The sequence below is a fragment of the Amblyomma maculatum genome, chromosome 1 (genome assembly GCF_055883805.1).
Source record: "Amblyomma maculatum isolate TAMU_Amacu chromosome 1, ASM5588380v1, whole genome shotgun sequence".
Lineage (NCBI taxonomy): Eukaryota > Metazoa > Arthropoda > Arachnida > Ixodida > Ixodidae > Amblyomma > Amblyomma maculatum.
In genome coordinates, this window is record NC_139344.1 from 155,697,166 (window position 1) to 155,718,161 (window position 20,996).

The following is a 20,996-nucleotide window of genomic DNA, read 5'->3' on the forward strand; positions in this document are numbered from 1 at the left end:
ACAATGCACGTAAAACACCTGCGTTGATGTCCCCACTGATTAACCTTTTTTGATGCTTTGAATTTCTTGGTTTTCTTTATCATTTTGTCTACAGTGTAATCCACTTATAACAATACCAGATATAATGGTATATCGCTTATAATGGTCAAATTTGGGATTTATCAGTTTTCCCATTGCCCCCATGGAAAAGTAAACCATAAATACGGTCAATTATAGGCAGCATATCGATACAGAGATAGCTTTCTGGCCGCCACAGAAGATGTTCACCACGAGAATTTGTCTATCTAAATATTTGTAAAAAATAAAATCCTATGAAGAGAATGACATGAAAACTTTGCGTGAGTGCCGAAAAGGGCTTGGTGTGAAGAAATGCCCAAAGGAGCATTGCATGCGGCTAGGAAATTAGCGTTTTCATCATAGCAATTGCTGCCTCTCCCGGCCGTCACTGCGCAAATGGCTCAGCCGTATCGCTGTTTCCCAGTTGCACATTTGTGGTGCCTAGAAGGGGTACCATGGTTAGTGGAAGATGGCGGCTACCAAGACAACAGTAATGGTTTTCAAGGTGAAACAGCAGATTAATTGGGATTTTGGCAGGTTTCTAATGTTAATAGCCTCACAAAAAAATGCGAGCATTTGCACTCTGCGATTTTAACAATCATCAAAGCTTGGGATGTCCTAAAGTTCATTCAGTTGCTGATCAGTTTCGCGCACTTGAAAGGAATGCCACAAGCATACACGCAACTGGAAGCGATGCTTGCAGTAAATGTCAAGCTTCAGCTGCTGCTCAGGCGAGCATGCATTTCCGATTTCTTTAGGCGTGCTTAAGTTATTTTATGACTACATGTCCTGTAACCAAATGTTAGTGCTCTTCAGTTTTGTTCGTGATGTTCGACCCGATTCACTCATCGCTGTTAAGTAGTCAAGCTTACATGCATGGAAAAATGTGTAGATGTATTTTTTTTTTTTTCCCCACCAGTCCAGATTTAACAATAACCAGTTGTAACGATGCGATTATCTGGTTTTCTCAATATTGTTTTAAGTGGACTGCACTGTACACTGTTAAAGTCTAACAATTAAAAGGCAGCCATTTTTTCTTTACCGTTTTTGAGTCCCAAGCCAATTTTTTTATGTGTGCGTGTGTGCAGAAGCGTTGTGGTAAAAACACTGAAACCAGTACTACAGCTCGTCTTTTATCCTTAGGCACCGACGTCTAGCAGCACTGCCCCTAGCAGTGGAGGTCCCTTCAGTACCACAGGCCCTGCACTGCTGACGGCACAGAGTCCAGTGGTGTTCATGGAACTTGGGCCAGGCTCCATCACTATTGACAGCATTTCCACAGCAGTGATAAATGACCTTCCCTCACCTTTGGATCGTATTGTGGATCAGTCTGAAAGCACTACGCCCCCTGCCACATCAACAGCCGAGGAAAACCCTGCCAGTCAGACTAGTAAGAGCTGGCAACAACAGTACATTGTTCTGAATATACTAACAGATTCGAGGTCTTGCGGATGGCGCCTTCTTTTACCATTTTATATTACTAATGCTTACTCTCTGTGAGACGACTATAGGTTTCGTAATCATGGAAATCGCTGCCGCTGTCGTTTCACGACGAAGTTCACTTGGGAACATCATACAAAATGGAGGGGAAAAAACACATGTTAGATGCACTGATGTATAGGGCGCAGTAGCAAAATTATTGTAAAATAGACTAGAAAATGTGGTATGCCTTGGTATGCGGTGAAGCATCATAAAAACATGGCGGGGCTGTCTGTGAAGACTGCTACTATGTTGCCCCATCGAAAAGTGCCTACTTCCAATATGCTCCTTTTTATCTTGAATTTTGCTTTATTTGATCACATTTATGCCAAAAGGTACTACCGTATATTGCCGCATATAAGTCGACCTTTTTTTTTTAAATATCCTTCCAAAAGTTGGGGGGTCGACGTATATGCGGAGTCTTAAAGTCTACTTATACGCGAGGTCAAAAGTAATTTCGACCGAGTCATGGATAATACCACGCCCCGTGCGTTCGTAATTTCATAAAAGTTGTCAGACACAATGCGAAAGTGGATCTGCGTTAAAAAAAAAAACTAATTTAATTGAGATATGCACCAAAGGTTTGCTTTAATACGATAGCAACTTGCTATCGACAAACCGTGGGCGTTCCATGAAAAAACGGCCAAAGCTGGGCGGGCTGGCAATGTTTGATACAAATCGTACAGCTACAAATCCAATCCAATCCAAAACGGCCACTCGTGACCATTCACATGAGTTGAGAAGCATTTTCCAAGGCCAATTTTCGCGTGTTGTGCAATGTTGTGTGCCTTCTGCCATTTCTTCTCATCGCACCGCCTGGACTCTAGCCGACGTGACAGCTAACAGCGGTGTATGTAGTTTGTGACACTCGACGGACGCCTTGCAAGATGCCGCCGCAATCTCGGCAACAGTACAACAGTTCAAGCGGCAAGTCATCCTTTCCGCTGAGTCTGAAAACTATGTCGAAGCAGGGCGGAAGTTCGACGGCTCAGAAAAGTGCTTGAGAGGCTGGAGAAAACAAAGAAGTAAGCTTTTTGCGTGTGCTGCTACACGCCGTTTTTTTCGCGGGCCGAAGTTCGGACAATACCCTGCCGTTGAGGAGGCGGTTCGAGATTGGGTTCCTCCCAGGATCGGAAGGCAGCGTTAGTGGCATTTAAGGAGCACAAAAACTCAGGAATAATGGCAAACATTCATAACAGACACTAAAGCGCACAAAAGACAAGCACCTGCGCCCTGTCTCTCTCACATCTTTTATGGAGACTAAAAAAAGGAAGCTTTTTGCGTGTGCTGCTACACGCCGTTCCTTTCACGGGCCGAAGTCCGGGCAATACCCTGCCGTTGAGGAGGCGGTTTGAGATTGAGTTCACGATCAGAGAAGCAAGAGCCTGAGTGTTTGCTACAATGACATTGAAACAAAGGCACGCGCTGTCGCGGAGGAGATGTGCATCCCACGTACCGAGTTTAAAGGCCCACTGTCCACCCTCCGGTCGAAAATATTTTCTTCCCCGTTGACTGCGAGACTTCACCCCAAGAACGCAAGGCCGGAAAATGCTTTTGAAAAGAGTAACTAATAACGCAGTTACAGCCACCGCAACCACCAGATTCTGTCATGCTTCTCTCCTTCCGTTCCCTTGCAAAGGTCTTTCACTCTCCTGCCTGAAGTCTAGCCTCCTCAAGACAAATTCTCCCTCCGCGTTTGGCGGGAGGTGGGGCGTGGCACTCCGCGAGCGGGAAAAAAAAAAAAAAAATGGCCGAGGGAGCGCGCGCCGCTGGATTTAGTCTGGCCGTGGCGAGGGAAAAGCGCGCAGTGAGCGGTAGACACCCATCCTTCTTCCGTCGGTCAGCGAGACGGACCAATGGACGTCGTTCGCGGTACGTACGTCATTACTGTGGCTCGTCGGACCAGCGCAGGAAACGAGGAAGCTGGCTTCCCGAAGGAGAGCATGAGAGAGCTTTGAATTGTATTTTCGATGCTTTGCGGCGCGCGTGTCACTGTAGCATTTTGCACAGACTATATCCGGTACCTGATCGAAACACTAGGCTGGACAGTGGCCCTTTAAAGTGTTTAAGAAGTGGGTGACGAATTTCATGAAGAGGAACGGCCTAAGCCTGAGGCGATGAACGACCGTATGGCAACGGTTGCCCGAAACCTACGAAGAAAAAGGAGCGCCTTTCTGCGCTACGTGAATGACCTGTGGGCAACACATTCACTCTTGCTTGGTCAAATAGGCAACGGTGACCAGACTCCAGTCTGGTTTGATATAACCAGCAATAGGACCGTGTCCGCAAAAGGGGAGCGCCAAGTCTGCCTGCTGACAACGGGCAACACGCACAACTGTTTCACGGTCATGTTATGCTGTACGGCATATGGGCACTAGTTGCCGCCATTCCTTCTGTTCAAAAGGAAAATGATCCCGATGAAGAAAGCGGTAGCGGACGCGGGATGCGACTTGGTCATTATTCTGGGCAGATTGGCACCTATTCTTCAGCCACTAGATGTGGTGCTGAACAAGCCATTCAAAGACCGCATCGGTGCATTCCACAACGAGTGGCTCCAGGAAAAAATCTCAAAGGCACCAACAGGGAGGCTGAAGTGAGCTTCTTTGGGCGAAGTGGCTCAATGGGTCAACGATGCCTGGTATGGACTACCAACAGACATGGTCTCTGCGGCGTTCTCCACGTGCGGCATCTCGGCACCGCTTCCGACGACCAGCGGCAGCAGTGACGCATAAGATGATGATCGCGACTGTGTCCTCATAAGCGACGACAGATGTCTCGTGAACGAATAAATGTTTTTTTTTGACTCGGCCTTCTGAAATAATTTTTGGGCGAGCTAGGACCGCAGGGTTGCAGCAGCGTCGGCCTAAATTCGGAGTCTAACTTTTTTTTTGCCCAAAGGTGGTCGCGGGTTGGGGGGTCTACTTATAATTGGAGTCGACTTATAATCGGCAATATACGGTATGCTATTTTCACCATGCCCAAAGTGAAAATATTCAAGACAGCTGATCAAGGAGTTGCAGTCGAAGGGAGTGCACGAGCTGGTTCCTGGACATCACTATTCCTCAGTCAGCTGAGCTGCCAATCGTACAACCTGGCATCAATGTTGGCGACAAGAAGTTATTAAATGGTTCTTTGTCAGACGAGGCTACCTACCACAGGAGGCTCTTGCAGTGCCATCTCCATAGCTGCTCGTGCAGGCGATGCGCATCTCTGCGTTCGGAAATTAGGCGATTTGTACTAGTGCCCACAAAATAAAGCAGAGCACAGGCTTGGGGAAAAAGTGATCTTCATCCGGGCTGCTGATGAGGCAAACACTAAGTGTGAAGCTGAACATTCGGGTGACCCACACGCGTCCAAGCTATACGCATACTCACCCGCCTGCAGGGCGTGCCGCGAAACAAAATTTTGTTAGTTTGTGTGGTTCGTTTTATTTTGGGGGCACTACTATAGTAAGTGGAATAAAAGTTCCTAACTGCGTCTTCATAGGCGTTTAAATAAATACAAAAGAGGCATATTTGTGCGTTGCAGAGTTTTACTGCTGACAGAGGCCACGAAATGTCATCCTATGTGTCACTGCCCTTTAGGAACGCCGGCAGAATCGGTGGAAAGCATAGCACCGTAAAATATGCACCGTAAAATATGGGCTGCCACTAGCAGCGCACACTAGTGGCCGTTATCTCGCCGTGGTGTGGGCGCACAGACAGAATGCTTTTCTTTCTTTCACCACAGCCTTGAACGCGACAGTCAGCATCCTTTGATCTCACGCCCATGATCGGGCATGGATAATATAGGAGGCTATGTGTGCATGTCAATGGAATTTTCTTTCTTTCTTTTTTTTTTTTTTCTTGAAGAAACATTGCAATTTTGTTTTATTAGAAGCGTATTGTCAGCAGCACATTGATTGCAGCCACACGAAGTGATTTGGCTCACTGGAAGTTAAAGCACTCTGAACAAAGGAAGTTCTGATCATGAGCTGTATAACCTTACTCAATATGACAAAAACATGTAGCCTTCATACAGTATAAGCATTTTTTTTTCTCCAGCAGTTTAAAGTCGGCTATTGGATCTTGCTGTGCAGGTTCAGGAAGCCCCCAGGCTCGTGCACAGACAACAGGAGCAGCAACAGTCACCACTTCATCAGGCACGACCGGTACACGTGCATCTCCAGGACCATTCCGAGGCCTGGCCCCGCTGGGCTTTCCACTGGGCTCTGCCCTGGGCGGTGCACTAGGCGGCTCGTTCGATCCATGCCTTCCTTGCAATTCATTCTGGACGCACACTCAGGCGGGTGCAGGGCTTCCGATGGGAAGTGGAGGCGGTAGTAGCCAGAGCTCCAGGGCTACGCAACAGGGATCTGCACAGGTAAGTGCAGGCACCTCTGAATGGAATGTTGTGTGGCTTTTTGGTTCTGTGTGAAGCTTCTTTTTGAATTTGAGATGATGTTTAAAATCAAAGTAGAATGACCACATAGTGATGCACTTAAAGATGCATGCAGGTGTTTTCATTGTGTTCCGAAACTGCCATCAGGTGTAAGAAAGGACAGCCGAGTTGACGAAAACTGGATAACTGATCCGTCAACAAATGTTCATATACTGCTGTTTAGCCCACAACGAAAGCAGTGGTGCTGAGAGCTCCGCAGATGATGAAAAATGGTCTTGTTCCTAGTGTGTGGTATACACTCATACAGCATCATTGAACAGCTGAGATACTATGCTAAGAAACTATGCCTGACAACGCTGTGCTGTTGAGGTCAACTTTTTCGTCAGTGATCATCCTTGAGTATTGCATGTCGAAGAAAGAAGTCGCAAGGAAGCTTAGACAGGTTTTCATGCGGAGAGAGGGTATTCTATACAGTCGAACCCGGATATATCGAACTCGAAGGGGATCGCGAAAAAGTTCGATATATCGATAATTCGATATACAGAAATTGGCTTGTGGCGGCACTTACGATGCGAAAAAACGATACCGTATTTGTCGCGTAATCAACCCACTCACATAATGAACCCTCTCTCCACTTTTGCGCCCGAGAATTTGAAAAAAAAAAAATGCTTTAAGGCCAGCTCGCTCACATGCAAGCAATTGAGCGATCTCAGTGACGAGCGGCAGCGACAGAGCGAAATATTTCCAACTTGTTGGAACTGCGTCCCGCTCGCCGCTCGAGCCACCGCGGCAGCTCAAAACAAGGTTTCTGTGTGGCTGCGGCAGAAAATCGCGAGCGTTTTCGCTTGCATGCCGATGGCGCGCGTCACTCCGTTTCGGTCGTCGCATCCACAGCTCATTTCTTGGCAGCGTGCCAAGATGTTGCGCAGCGCAGGGCGCGTTTATCTTTTTATAGCTCCTCCGGTGGCGGGGAGTGAACTTGGCAGAGTGCCCGTGATGGCTTGATTGTACAAGTCCGGTTCGATTTATCACGCCGCGCTTTGGGCGGGCGTCATGATCGCAGCAGCTGACGGCGTGCTTCCCTTGATTCATATATGCAAAGAGAACTGTCCCTTCTCATTCCATCTGCGCGTGGCTTGAAAACGTCACGCGGCAAACGGCCAAGAGTGATGCGATCGTCTTTGGGGAAGGCACACTTTCCAGTGCGGGGTGCGGAGTTCGATATATCAAACGACCGGTGAAATTGAGTTCGATATATGATGCGGCTTTCCTATACTTTTACATAGGATTTTCAAGGGGATATTCCGTGAGTTCGATATAACCGGGTTCGACTGTATTATGATAGTGCCCTTTTCCGCATCATGGGCAGTACGTGCACACACTGGCCAGTACAGAAGTAACAGACTCTCACACTCCCCAGAGCCTTTGAAGATTGGGCACAGTGTTTGTTTATGCCATCGGTGCAGGGGAAGTAGAATTCAGGGAGCTGATACGAAGTGGGGAGTGCGTGCGCATAGCTTCAAACAAAGTTTTGTTTGATCTCTTGCATGATGCAGATGTTCTTTTTGGTTTATATAAACTGTGGGTATCATGTCTTGCCTTGATGGAATCTCTTGAAACTCAGTTCCTTTATTTTGTGTGCATGTGACATCATATCATGCGTTGACATTCACAAGTGCAAATGCTCGCTTTATATTGCACCCGCTTGGTATTACCCTATATTGCCTATTATAAGTTTAATCCAATTATAAATCGACCCCCCAACTTGCAACCCCCTTTGGGCAAAAAAGTTATACTTCGAATTTAGGTCGACGCTGCCGCACACGAGGTCCCAGCTCGCCCGTATTTCAGAAGGCCGAGTCATAAAGAAATATTTATTCGTTCACGAGACATCTGTCGTCGCTTGTGAGGACACTGTTGCGATCATCATCTTGTGAGCCACTGCTGCCGCTGGTCGTCGGAAGCGGTGCCGAGATCCCGCACGTGGAGAACGCCGCAGAGACCGTGTCTGTTGGTAGCCCATACCAGGCATCGTTCAGACTGGAGTCTGGTCACCATTGCCTATTTGACCAAGCAGAAATGAATGTGTTGCCCGCAGGTCACTCACGTAGCACAGAAAGGCGCTCCATTTTTCTTCGTAGGCTTCGGGCAACTGTTGGCATACGGTCGTTCGTCGCCTTAGGCTTAGGCCGTTCCTCTTCATGAAATTCGTCCCCCATTTCTTAGACACTTTAAACACGGTACGCGGGATGCACATCTCCTCCACGACAGCGCGTGCCTTTGTTTTAATGTCATTGTAGGAAACACTCAGGCTCTTGCTTCTCTGGTCGTGAACTCAATCTCGAACCGCCTCCTCATCGGCAGGGTATTGTCCGGACTTCGGCCCGCGAAAGGAACGGCGTGTAGCAGCACACGCAAAAAGCTTACTTTTTTAGTCTCCATAAAAGATGTGAGAGAGACAGGGCGCAGGTGCTTGTCTTTTGTGCGCTTTAGTGTCTGTTATGAATGTTTGCCATTATTCCCGAGTTTTTGTGCTCCTTAAATGTCACTAACGCTGCCTTCCGATCCTGGGAGGAACCCAATCTCGAACCGCCTCCTCAACGGCAGGGTATTGTCCGAACTTCGGCCCGCGAAAAAAACGGCGTGTAGCAGCACACGCAAAAAGCTTACTTCTTTGTTTTCTCCAGCCTCTCAAGCACTTTTCTGAGCCGTCGAACTTCCGCCCTGCTTCGACGTTGTTTATGCAGATTGTTTTCAGACTCTGCGTAGAGGATTACTTGCCGTTTGAAAGCAGCGCTGTACTGTTGCAGAGGTTGCGGCGGCATCTTGCAAGGCGTTCGTCGAGTGACACAAACCACATACACTGCTGTTAGCTGTCACGTCAGCTAGAGTCCAGGCGGTGTGACGAGAAGAAATTGCAAAATGCACACAACGCTGCTCAACACGCGAAAATGCTTCTCGGCTCATGTGACTGTCATGTGTGGTCGTTTTGGATTGGATTGGATTTGTAGCAGTCCCATTTGCATCAAACATTACCAGCCCGCCCGGCTTTGGCGAATCTCGAATGAAATTCTTTTTTTTTTAAAGCAGATTCATTTTCGCATTGTGTCCGGCAACTTTTATGAAATTACGAGCGCACGGGGCGTGATATTATCCGTTACTCGGTCGAAATTACTTTTGACCTCGCATATAAGCCGACTTTAAGACTCTGCATATACGTCGACCCCCTAACTTTTGGAAGGACATTTTAAAAAAAAGGTTGAATTATACGCGGCAATATACGGTAATATTTTGGCTGTGGAGTCTGTGCTTGTGGCTTATATTACGGTGGTGTTCAAGGCCTTTGTTGAGCATGGCTGTAGATTCCAGCTTTCCATAAGCACTCAGACACTCGAGTGTATGCAGGTTGTTTACGTTAAAGGCGATGTGAACATGTTGTCTTGTGTTTTCTGTACAATGGAAAGCAGGATGTGCTTAAGCAAAATGCTCAAAATATTCTGGATGTGTGCACTATAACTGTCCATTTGACTCGGCAAAAAAGAAAAATATTATGGGGGACACCTAAGCTCTGCCTTTGTGGGCATGAGGCGATAGCATAGCCCCACATATAAAGCACCGCTTTAACCTAGCTGTATGAATGTGCCTGTGTGGTCAAGGGGTAACATGAATTCAAATGTCCTGGCAGGCTGATTCTGATAGCACTCCGAAATTGTGGCAACAATGCCACGCCCATTCACTTCATGCCTCTGCCTTACTTCACGTTGGCTACCGTTCACCTTCCCTGCCAAGGAATTCTGCTCGCCAGGATTGGTGCTCAACTTAAGGCTTAAAATAGTAGCATTCAGCAGGGTGCATCGCCACGTTAAGGGGACTTTTCGCAATGCATGACAGCTAACTTTAAGTTTTGCAAAGAATTTATCAAGTAATTTTTGTTTATTACCAAGCTTACTACGAACAGGTGTAGGAGTTTGTCGTCATGTCTTGCTATAAAATGAAGTGCCATCCAGGGAATTTTTCAAAATTACTTGGGGAAACCTTGGGCAGCTTGCAACCATGAACTTGGTAGACAACGTATTAGGCCTAATGCTTGTCGTGGGTATGCGATGCATACTCGTTTGTCAGGCTTTCATTTGTGCATTTGAATTGTCTGGTATTATGCTGCTTCATTACAATGTATGTACATTGACTTGCAGGCACCACAATCTGCAAATCAGCATGATGATCAGTTGCACCAGATGTTGAATGGACTGATGACTGCCCTTCTACACCAACCTCATCTGGTTTTGCAACGTGAGTTATAGTTTTGTGTGCAAGTGAAGTTTAAGGTTTAAGCTGGCAAGTTAATGGTGTTTGCAGTAATCTCAACACTTATGGAAAACTAGAAACCTAGCTGTTTGACTGTATACCCATCTCTTCATTTTGATGTGTGAGCAATGCCGCAGTAAGCTATCGGTCATTCCTGTCCTAAAGGTATTATAATATGCTAGTTCAATATGCAGTAGTCTCCCATTAAGATAAACTTGATTACATGATGGTTGGCATCTCATATAGGTGTCTATATGAGACGCCAACTATCATGTAATCAAGTTTGAGTTGAGAAAGTTCTCAAAGTTTGTTTTGAGCTTATCACCTGGCTTGTGGAAAGCTTAGCGCAGCAGTGGATGCACGGATTTGAATGCCATTTGTTTTGTTGTAACTGCTTGCATATGCCTTGTGTCGTGACAGTCCCAGATTTGTAGCCTAGGCTCAAATTTGTTTTTTATTAACCAGTAACTAGTCCATGATGCATTCTAGACATTAAGGGAAGGTGCATACTATATTTTAAAAAAAAGGGGGCAGAGAAATTAAAAAAAAAATATTAAGACTTATGTTTTAGTGCACGCTTATTGTTAAATATTAAAACCATTTACAAACCCATAGCCGGTTTTGTTGTCATGCTAAGCTTTCCATGAGAAGGCAACATGTGAACAACATACAAACAGTGATAAAATCAAAACTACTGAAACTTTATATCCGAATGTTTAACTCTATTTTGAGTCAGTGCACCAATTTTCCTTGCTTTGTTCTGTGTCAAAAAATAAGAAAAGTGCCCCCGATCCCCTGATCCCCCCCTCAACTGGCTTGGTTCGGTCTCCTCATCCCCCCCCCCTCACCAACTGGCTTGGTTGGATTCGTGACTGATTGGATTCGTGACTCTGTACCAGCTACTTATCTGAAGTGGAAGTACAAGTGCCAGTGCTGCTGCATAGCAGTGAGCCACACTACAATTGTGGAGGAGACCCAGGCATCAAAAAACCACCTACTTAATTGACAGTAGAAGCAATTCACCTGATATTTACGAGTTTGCCTTGTACAAACGTGACTGATGCAAATAACAGGGAGAGGTGGGAGGTGGCAGATATATTGTTGCAAAGAAGATCGGCAGTGGCGTGAGAGGAGCCCTCGCACTAGGCCAGCCATTAAATCATCCTTCACCCTATTGCCATGTCGTGCTGTCTTCTTGCTTGTCACCACGTAACAATATATCAGTGCATGGTGTGTCTGTGGGTGGGGGTCTTGCATGGTCATGGGCTTGACAACGCTGCAATATTGAGGATCATGCTGGTGACAAATGTGTATTGCGGCTATGCGTAACCTTTCTGGTAGGAAGCTCACTCACTCCTTGACTTGTGTTCGAATACAGCTGTGGATAAAAACTTAATTCCTCAGCTGGTAAATAGGCAGTAAGGCATAAGGTGATTTTCTGTGTTGTCATGCTTAGCTTCCTGCATGGCCACTTGGCCTTAATACAAAGGCATTTGTTAAGGTGCCACACAAACGCTTGCTACTAAAACTTTTTCTATAAATTTGCCTTCAGATCTGCAAAATGAATCAAAGAATTTCTGACTAATTGCTTATAATTCGTTGCTGTCTCAAAGCTTTTTTTTACCTTTGTTGCTAAAACTTTTCTTGAAACACAACCCTGCTTTGAAAATTTCTTGGAGGCAGGATTATGTGTCATAGTGAAAATTTTGCTGTAGCAGTCGCTGTTATAGGCGGCAGCCGTGGATGTTCTCGATCTAAAAAGCAGTTTAATCACATGGAAGAAGCGAATGTAATGCTAAAAGTGATAGGGCAGGTGATGGGCACTTGTTGCGATGGTTTTTACTTAGTGTCCATTCTTGTTGGGCATGGTTGAGGAGGGATTGGGACACAAGCATTTTGTTTTATTTCTTTGACAGGCCAGCACATGCACATGGGTCAAGGAAACAACAGCGAGAGTGGTGGGAGTCGCCCAAGAGCTACTCTGGCGGGAATGATGCCAGGCCGGAGCCGCCACATGTCCATGCGCCAGACTCCCCTGGTCTACAGAGGCAACGGCCCCACAACAGCTACCACTGGGACCAACACAGTCCCTGCAGAGGTACTGAGTAGAGCATTTGTACCTGGCTTTTTCTTTATATGGTTGCATAGTTCCACTTCATTTCCCCCTCCCACATGGCAAAAAAAAAAACTACTTGTATCAATATTGAAGTGCCATGGAAATATCGTTATAACCAGGTTTGGCTGAAAAAACAAACAAACAAAGAAAACATCATAAGCTTATAAGAAACATTATAAGGAAGAGATAGCTTACGCTTTTTATTTCGTAGCAGGAAGAAACCCGTAATCCGTAAGCGTTTTCGGTTTCACTGCAATCTGGCTGACATCTTTATACGGGGCGTCCCAACTGCTGAACATAGTGCAGTGGAAGGTTCTTAGCAAAAACTAAGTCCTGTATGGAGTCGATCATTCTCAAAGCCTCCTGCTGAGATGCAACCTGCACAGGTTCCGGTTCATCGTCATCGTGGTGCGGAGGGCAGTCACTGCCCTCCGCACCAGTGACTGCCAAGAAGAACCTCGCCTGTCAGCTCCATATGTTGCAACTGCATCGTCGGCATGTAAAAATTGAAGTACCGACGCGTCGCCGTCACTATTGCTCACTGTGGATCAAAGTTCGGTCATCATTGTGTCGGCAGGAGCTTCGCGACCTTCTGCGTTGCTGGCATCCCCAGCGAAGCCTGCCTTCCTGGAGCAGTTCATGATGATGGAGAGCTTAATTCTGCCCATGCTCCAAAAATGAACTGCACTGCCATCAGAAGTGAGATCTAGTCTGGTGGCAGTCAGCGTTCTTGGACAAAAATGTCGAGGTTGAAGCAAGCAATCATGCCTGCATCCATAGGCTGTAAGCCTGCAGTGGAGTTAGGTGGGAAGAAAAAAATCTTTCACATGTGAGGGCTTCTAAGCTGTTTAGTGCGCAGTGCAATTGCCGAACACCAATGCCACCTTCCTGCCTTTGCGCTGCATCTGCCGATCAAACTTGTCCAGCCACTCGTGGAAAATTTCACGCGTCATCCATGCTTTCCCGTTATGGCGGTAGCGAACTGAGATCCTCGTGGCACCACGAAAACAGCGGGGATTTTTGGATTTCCCTATAATGGAGGTGAGGCACTTGTCGCTGCCGTCCATGTTGGCACACAAGAAAACGGTCACACGCAATTGCCACCCTTACAGGGACCACCTTTGACAGCATGCGTCTTCGACGATAGCATCTGGAAAAACAGCCCAGTCTCGTCCCCGTTGTACAAATCCCGGTCCGCGTATGCTTCTCTGATACAGGGCAGCGTTCCCTCAAGCCACTTCTGCCTAGCATCGACATTGAGCGATTCTGCCTCACCCACGACTGCCTTGTAGACAATTCCATGTCTCTCACTGAACCGTTGAATCCAACCACCACAAGGCTGGAAATTGTTTTTGTGCAGGAAGTATGCAGAGTGCTTTGCCTTCTCTGCTAAAATTGGGCCACTAATCAGTAGGCTCACTGCACAAATGTTCAAGAACCACTGGTAGAGGCCCCGTGTCTGCCCTTTTCTGCCCTTTTCTGGTCGTTGTCCATTGCATGGGCAGCACTGGCATCGCTTCCATTCTTAATTTTGAGTATGTTGCTGATGATTGTTGATACTGCTGGTTGCGTCAGGCCGTGCTTCCGTTTGCCTCCTCTTCTGCGCCGGTTGTGTCGCGCTTCCTGAAGGAGGGTCCTTCATTGTGGTTCAAGGAAAATCCAGAGCCAGCAAGATCGTGGCTACGATGGCACACTAGGAGGACTACGCTAGAAAGACAAGCGCACGAACGCTGCTGCGCACCTGTCACAAATGGGCAACCGTGAAGCGGGGCTCCTGGACAAAGCAAATAAGGGAGGATAGTGCAGTGCACCATGGTTAGCGCACCCTCAGAATGGACTGTTCCACCACTATGCAGAGGCAGAGAGGACGCTAGGGCAAGCGCTCAAAGCTCTCCCTCAGAACGGCCGTGCCTTACGCTTCTCTCCTCCTCCGCGTGAGGAAGCGCTCCGTCCTCTCCAGCGTCTCCGCGGCATGCAAGCTTCCCCAGCATACACGATCAATGCATTGGCTTGATGCGCTCTGTCCCGATTTTTTTTTTATTGCAAAAGAAATACTACTACCATTTTCAGCCCTTCGTGTAGCCACGGTCGGTAGGCACGTTTGACCTTTAAGGGAGGACCCTGGTCTTACGACAATATTTTTTATTTCCTTGTAGATTCTGATGAATGTTGCATCATTTATGCAGCTTTTTGTGCTGATTTCAAATATGCACATAAATTTTATGTAAGCCATTTAGTTTTGAAGATATTGAGCACTTTATGTTCTTTGTTTGGAGGTGAGCTGTTGGTAAAACTACAGGAGTTACAATGAAAACTGACATATCAAATCAATTTAAAACACGCAGAGAATGCAAAAATCAAGATTGAATTTCCTGGTCCCATTTTAGCCAAAGTTACAGCTTGTCAAAGTTCAGAAAACAAAAAGCCACCTGGACACTCCAGAAAACATGCAATTTTTAAAAACTTTCCTCAATAAATACCACAAATTCATTTATATTTTTGCACTGTACATGAGTTTACTTTTTTGTTGCAAAAGGAATTATAGCAATATCATAAGTAGAACCAGAGATATCGCACCTCCAAACATGTACAGTCCTCAATATTTTGATTTATTGATGAAAAACGTGTTGATAAATTTTTGAAGCACCAAAGCTAAAAGTAACTCATTAAAGTGGGTTCTGACTAGCTTCTGATGGCAATGCATCATTTACCATCCCGCCACCAAGACTAGTGCATTTGCATAATGACCTCCACGAAAGTTGGTGCCAAGTTCTGGGGCGCGATCGCCATTCTCATGTTCATGCTGTAAACGCAGTCAGCCTGCAACTAGTGATAAGCGACCATTGCTAGTCTTTCACCGCATAGTATTCAGTATTCAGAAGCAAGTTTATTTCAACAGGATTTGGGATTCCACGCAATATTTTTGTCTATGTTTCGCGTGTATCGGGACGCTGCTTCGCGACTGCCGCTGCGGCTGGTCGCGGCGCTGCCTTGCAGGACGATCTATCCTGGCGTTGAAAGCTGCACTTGGTTATCTGCACCATCACGGTTGTACGCGGCAGGTCATGCTGCTCCTCGCTGTTGCACTGAGCACGACCGGCTATGCTACGCCGTTATCAGGCCATCGCGCTTCGTCATTGATTGCAGATAGCCAGATATGGCGATGCACCGTCCCCGACGCGTTTATCTCCTCTCGCTACTTTTTTTAGGCTAATAATGAAGCGTGAATCTTAATATTGCGCATTTCGCGTTGTGGTTACGATGAGGGAACGGCGCTAGGCCGACTAGGCCTAAAGGAGAGACCTTTTCAAAACGGCGCTGAACCACGAGCAGTCGACTCCGCCAGCCAACCAAAGCTCGCCATTTTGCTCTTGTGCGGTGGGAGACCAATAGCAGGGAGTGTTTCACGCGATTTTGTTCCTTTGTTTTCCGCTTCGGTGGGCTCGCTCATGGTCGTCAACCGAGATATTGGAATGGCCTGAATCGCAATGTTTAGAACGACACCAAGATTATGCCCGCGGATCGCGTATTTCTCAAACTGCGGGAGATCGAAATTCGGCGTGATTTGACCACAGTTCAAAGAGCCACACTCACAGATTCACGTCTTTGGAACGCTGTAACGCGAAAATTAGGCGATATTTTTAAACGAAACTTCGAGGTAGCTGCGGACAGATCTTAGGATCGCGAAAACGATAAGATTGAAAATCCGATTTTCTGACCAATTTTCGGCTGCAAAGACCCGGGTCCCCACTTAATGACCCCAGATGGCTGTGATGTCATAACCAGCTGCGAGAGATGGGCTACCAAGTCGAGTCGTCGGGTGGCGGCGGTCGGTAGGCACGGCTCGCTGCAGCTGGAGCTGCGCTACTACCGATTGGAGGTATTGCTGTCATCTCTGCTCTCGCAGTTGAGAGGAGGAGGAGGAGGAAAACGATGGATATATAAATGCTCGCGCTTGCTGAGCTGAGGCACTCGCTATGCATCCTGATAAATAGAAAGAAAAGTAACGCCGTTGCGATGAAGCCAGGAAACAACGGTGGGCTACAGAGACAGATGAAGAATGGGAACAGCGTCTCACTCGACGACGCGCTCAAGATGCAGCTAGACGAGCGCGTCGCGTTTCTCTTGAATCATCAACTGGTGACCACTCCGAATAGAATGTAATGGACGCTTTGAACAGTGAAGACTCTTTGTCGACGTGTTCACTCTGCAGTCAAAAATGTAGGAATGCAATTAGGCAGCAACGACGTGTTCAGGAAACAAGAAGAACGGCAACAACGGCTTGAAAAGGAGCGTGTTGGTGTGTGTCCTGTGTTAATCGTACGGTCAATATGGTACACCTCAATTGGCTACACTACGAGCTGAACTATAACGTAGCATGCTATTGTTGCTTTTGCAACCTACTGGGCTTAACTAAAGCTAAGCCCCAGCAAATTTTTTTTTGTTATTATTATTTTCGTTGCATTGGCGTTGTCGGCGTCTCTGCATACGCGTGCGCTATGGTGGTTGCCATGTTTCCGCGTTTTTGTTGACTTTCAGTGACCATATTTGATTGTTATAACCAATAATATAGCATGATGCTATTGTAATAAGCGGTTTATTTTACCATAAAACACGTAGCAAACCTGATGGTGCAGCTTGTTATATTCGATATATTGTTAAAACTGGTATTGTTATAAGGGGTTTTGACTAGACATGTGTGAAACATCAACATGAAAGAGTGCCTTTCAAGTATAATCAGACTGTCCCAGGATAAATCTGGGGGCCTTCAAACCAGCCTGTGCGCTTTCTCAATGTGTACTAGCTTTCAAATGTAGCTACCACATTCTACCAAGTCATCAGATGCACAGAACTTGAAGGAATCAGAAAATTTGTTTATCATATTAGAAGTTCATTATAGCAAAAGTGCCTTTGAAAAAGATGTGTGAGCATGCAAGGTGTGTCGAAGGATATGCTACCTGAATGCAGCCTTCCAGAGAGGTGATAATTTCAAATAGAGCATTTATATACGTGAATTATGCTGAAGAAAGAGCATTGAACCAGTTCACATTATTCTATTTGAGTATGGCATTTGTTGACTCTGTACATTGCCAACTATAAGTCGACCCCCCCAACATGTGAAACCCCCTTAACGAGACACTAACTTGTGCTGTGGGCATGCTTGCTGATAAGTTTATCAAAATACAGCATCATTCAGAGACATTCTTATATGACACTCCTCATGATTTGGCATTATTCGCGAGATTGGAAGAAGTGACAAAATACCACACATGCGGCGTATGCTTTTAGGCAACTTTTGGCATACGTTTGTGCATTGCCATAGGCTCAGGCCATTCCGCTGCATAAAATTCGTTACCATTTCTTGGACACTTTCAACTTACACGGGATGCACAATTCCATGACAGCACGTGCTTTTGCTTCAGTGTCACTGTACAGTCAAACCCGAATATAACGAACTCGGACAGAGCGAATTATGTTTTATATCGAACACTCGAATTTCCGCTAGCATTATGCATATAAAATTTATTTTTTATAACGAACTACACATCGAATATAGCGAACTCGGCGCGCGCGATCGGTCGCCAAACGCCCGCCAACGGGCGGGCCTTTGTGCCGGCTCAGAGTTCTCTCCAGGCAGCCCACGCTGCCGGGCCGCAATACTTCTAGCGCATGCCGTTGTCAGATGGGAGGGGGATTGGCGACGGCTCCGTTCCCCAAGGTCTCACACAGCGCATACGTCATCATGCGCCCGCTAGGGTGCTTCTGCTGCTTCTGCGCCGATGCCACGCTTCCGTAAAACGCAGGAGGGGCTCTCTACAGCAGCTTCCACGAGGGACCCTCCTGTACGCATGCGCGGCCGTCGCCCGGAGTAGCGTGAGTAGCCTTTAAAATCCGCGCCATCGGCCAGCCTCTCTTTGCAGCGCTCCTATTCGGCAGCTGCCTACCATGTGATCAAAGACGTTCGAGCAGCTCCGGACCTATTGCGCTTCGAGAAAGAAGCAACACCGGCCAGAACTGGTTTCAAGTTTGGGCGAAGGGAAGGCAACCTCCGAACAACGAACGCGTCAGTGGCGAACTTTCCCGCATCCTCGGAGCTTTCTTTGTTCGCGTTTGCAAGTCGTGCTGCTGCTATCCTCACGATTCCGGACGTGCCTACGTTGCTGCTGGCTTGCATTCCGGCGCTACATCCTGCAAGATGACGACGAAGCAGCGGCGTGCCCTACCGCTTTCCGACAAGCTGGAGATAATTCGCCGCGTTGGCCGCGGCGAAAAAAAGTCTGACGTTGCCGCGCATTTCAAGATTCCGCGGAGCACGTTAAGCACCATTTTGAAAAACCAGTCGGCCATCAGAGGCAATGCACAGGAACGACCAAATGGTGACGGCTTTCGCCACCGCAAGCCGGCTTACGACCAAGTAGAGAAAGCGCTGTACCAATGGTTCTTGGACGTTCGCGCGCGAAATCTGCCGGTCTCTGGCCCCATGCTACAACAGAAGGCAAAAGATTTTGCCTTCGTCCGGGACGTCGAGGGGTTTACAGCGGGCAGTGGTTGGCTCCAACGATTTAAAGACCGCTACTCCATCACCGGGAAGGTGGTTGCAGGTGAAAGCCAAGCAGTGGACGCTGAGAGTGCTGAAAAGTGTGTGCAAGACGTGTGGCGTGCTGTCACGGAGAGATACGAACCGTGCAATATTTTTAACACCGACGAGACTGCCTTGTTTTGGCAACTGCTGCCGAGCAGAACCTTGGCGCTAAAGAATGAGAAGTGCCATGGCGGCAAATTGAATAAGGCCCGAGTCACCGTTCTTCTCACGACAAACATGGACGGTTCATCAAAGCTGCGGCCGCTTGTCATAGGCAAGTTCAAGTCTCCTATGTGCCTGCGAGGATGCACTTCACTCCCAGTCACATTCAAATTCTAAGGCCTGGATGACCAGAACGTTGTTCGAAGCGTGGCTGTGTGGCTGGGACGAGGAACTTGCAACGAGCGGGCGAAAGATTTGCCTCCTCCTCGATAACTGTTCTGCGCACCACTGCGGCGTCACGCTCAAGAACATCGAGCTTTGTTTCCTGCCACCGAACGCAACAGCGGTTTTGCAGCCCCTCGATCAGGGGATCATCCGCGCTTTCAAGCTGGGCTACAGGAAACGCGTCGTTGAGCGGCTGTTGGTGAAATTGCGGGTTAACGACGAGCTCAAGATTAATTTGCTGGCCGCAATAGAAATGATTAACCGTGCCTGGGAAGACGTGACGCAATCCACAATCCGCAACTGCTTCCACCATGCTGGACTATGTCGAGAGGATGCAGAAGCTGCTAGTGAAGCGCGCACTGTGCAAGATGACAGCGATGTTGCCACGCTGTGGGAAGAACTCGCTGATGTTCCGGACGCTGTGCCCGAAGAAGTTGCCCTGGAGGATTTTCTCACTGTTGACGACAACGTAGCCGTGACAGCGAGCCCGTTGGACTCGGAAATTGTTGCCGACATGCTGGCATCTGGTGCGAACGAGGAGACCGAGGAGCCGCCGCCGGAGGACGATCGCCCTCGCCCGACGTTGCACGAAGCCCTCGCTGCTACCGATCTGCTGCGCCGATACTGCTCCGGAATACAGGGAAGCGGACTGGAGTTTGTGGAAATGATGTCGCGTGTGGAAAGTGCGATTCTCGCTGATGGAGTTAAATGCAGTGTTCAGGAGAAGATCACTGCCTACTGCAAATAAGTGAGCATTTATCTGCAATAAATTTCTTTTGTAGATTCATGGTGAGCGGCACGGTTTTTCTTTAGTTAGTGCGTTTTCGCTGCGCTGTCTGGACATCGTGTATAACGAATTTGGTACTGAAGTTCGTTATAAACGGGTTTGGTTATAGCGAAATACTTTATATAGCGAACAAATTGCATTGAATTACGCAGTTCGTTATAACCGGGTTTGACTGTAGCAAGCAGTCGGTCTCTCGCTCTTTTGATTGAGAACTCTGCCTCAAAACAGCACCCTCAGTGGCAAGGCATCATGTGGATTTTGGTCCACAAAAGAAACTGCTTGTAAGAGCGCAAAATTACCTTGCTTCTTTGCTTTCTCCAATCTCCCTGGCACTTTTCTTGCATGTCACACATCCACCGTTTTGCGATATTTTTTGATTTCACGTAGAGGATCACATGTCACTTGAAAACCGTGTTGTATTGTGGCCGAGGTTGCAGCGTCATGTTGGATATGTCATGCTCACCGCTGACAGTCAACTGTTTGACGCTAATGAAGTGAAGCGCAGAAATGGCGACTAGGCATGAAAGAATGCGGGAAGACGCTTCTGAGGGCATGTGACTGGTCTCGTGGTTCGTGATTCGATTGGATTGGATCTGAGGCATGGCATTGCCACTTTTTACGCAGAATGCCCACGGTCTGTTAGCAGTGTGTTTCTATTGCATGAAATATATTTGGGGTGTATATTTAGGTAAATTTCTTTTTCCTTTTTTTTTTTTTTAAGCAGCATGCTTCTCATCATGTATGACAGCTATTTTGGAATTATGTGTAGATCCTCCCAGGTTGGAAGGCGTCCCACATGTTACTGGGGATGAACAAAGGGCGATTTCTAGTAGCTCCAGGACGAATGAAGCGGCTGGGCTAAAGCCAAAAGGACGCTCAGTTGTGGATGTGTCGGGAAGCGA

The 20,996-nt window shown here is 47.3% G+C and overlaps 1 protein-coding gene across 4 annotated transcripts in view; it reads left to right on the top strand.

Annotated features, from left to right (window-relative positions):
• Positions 1–20,996, top strand: part of LOC146204699 (large proline-rich protein BAG6) — a 111,833-nt gene that overhangs the window by 53,393 nt on the left and 37,444 nt on the right. For all 4 annotated transcript variants that reach the window (XM_084589414.1, XM_084589412.1, XM_084589415.1 and 1 more), the window contains exons 14-17: positions 1,201–1,447; positions 5,615–5,898; positions 10,110–10,206; positions 12,138–12,319. In XM_084589414.1, coding sequence (XP_084445540.1) covers positions 1,201–1,447; positions 5,615–5,898; positions 10,110–10,206; positions 12,138–12,319 — 810 coding nt within the window. The remainder of the gene's footprint in view (positions 1–1,200; positions 1,448–5,614; positions 5,899–10,109; positions 10,207–12,137; positions 12,320–20,996) is intronic.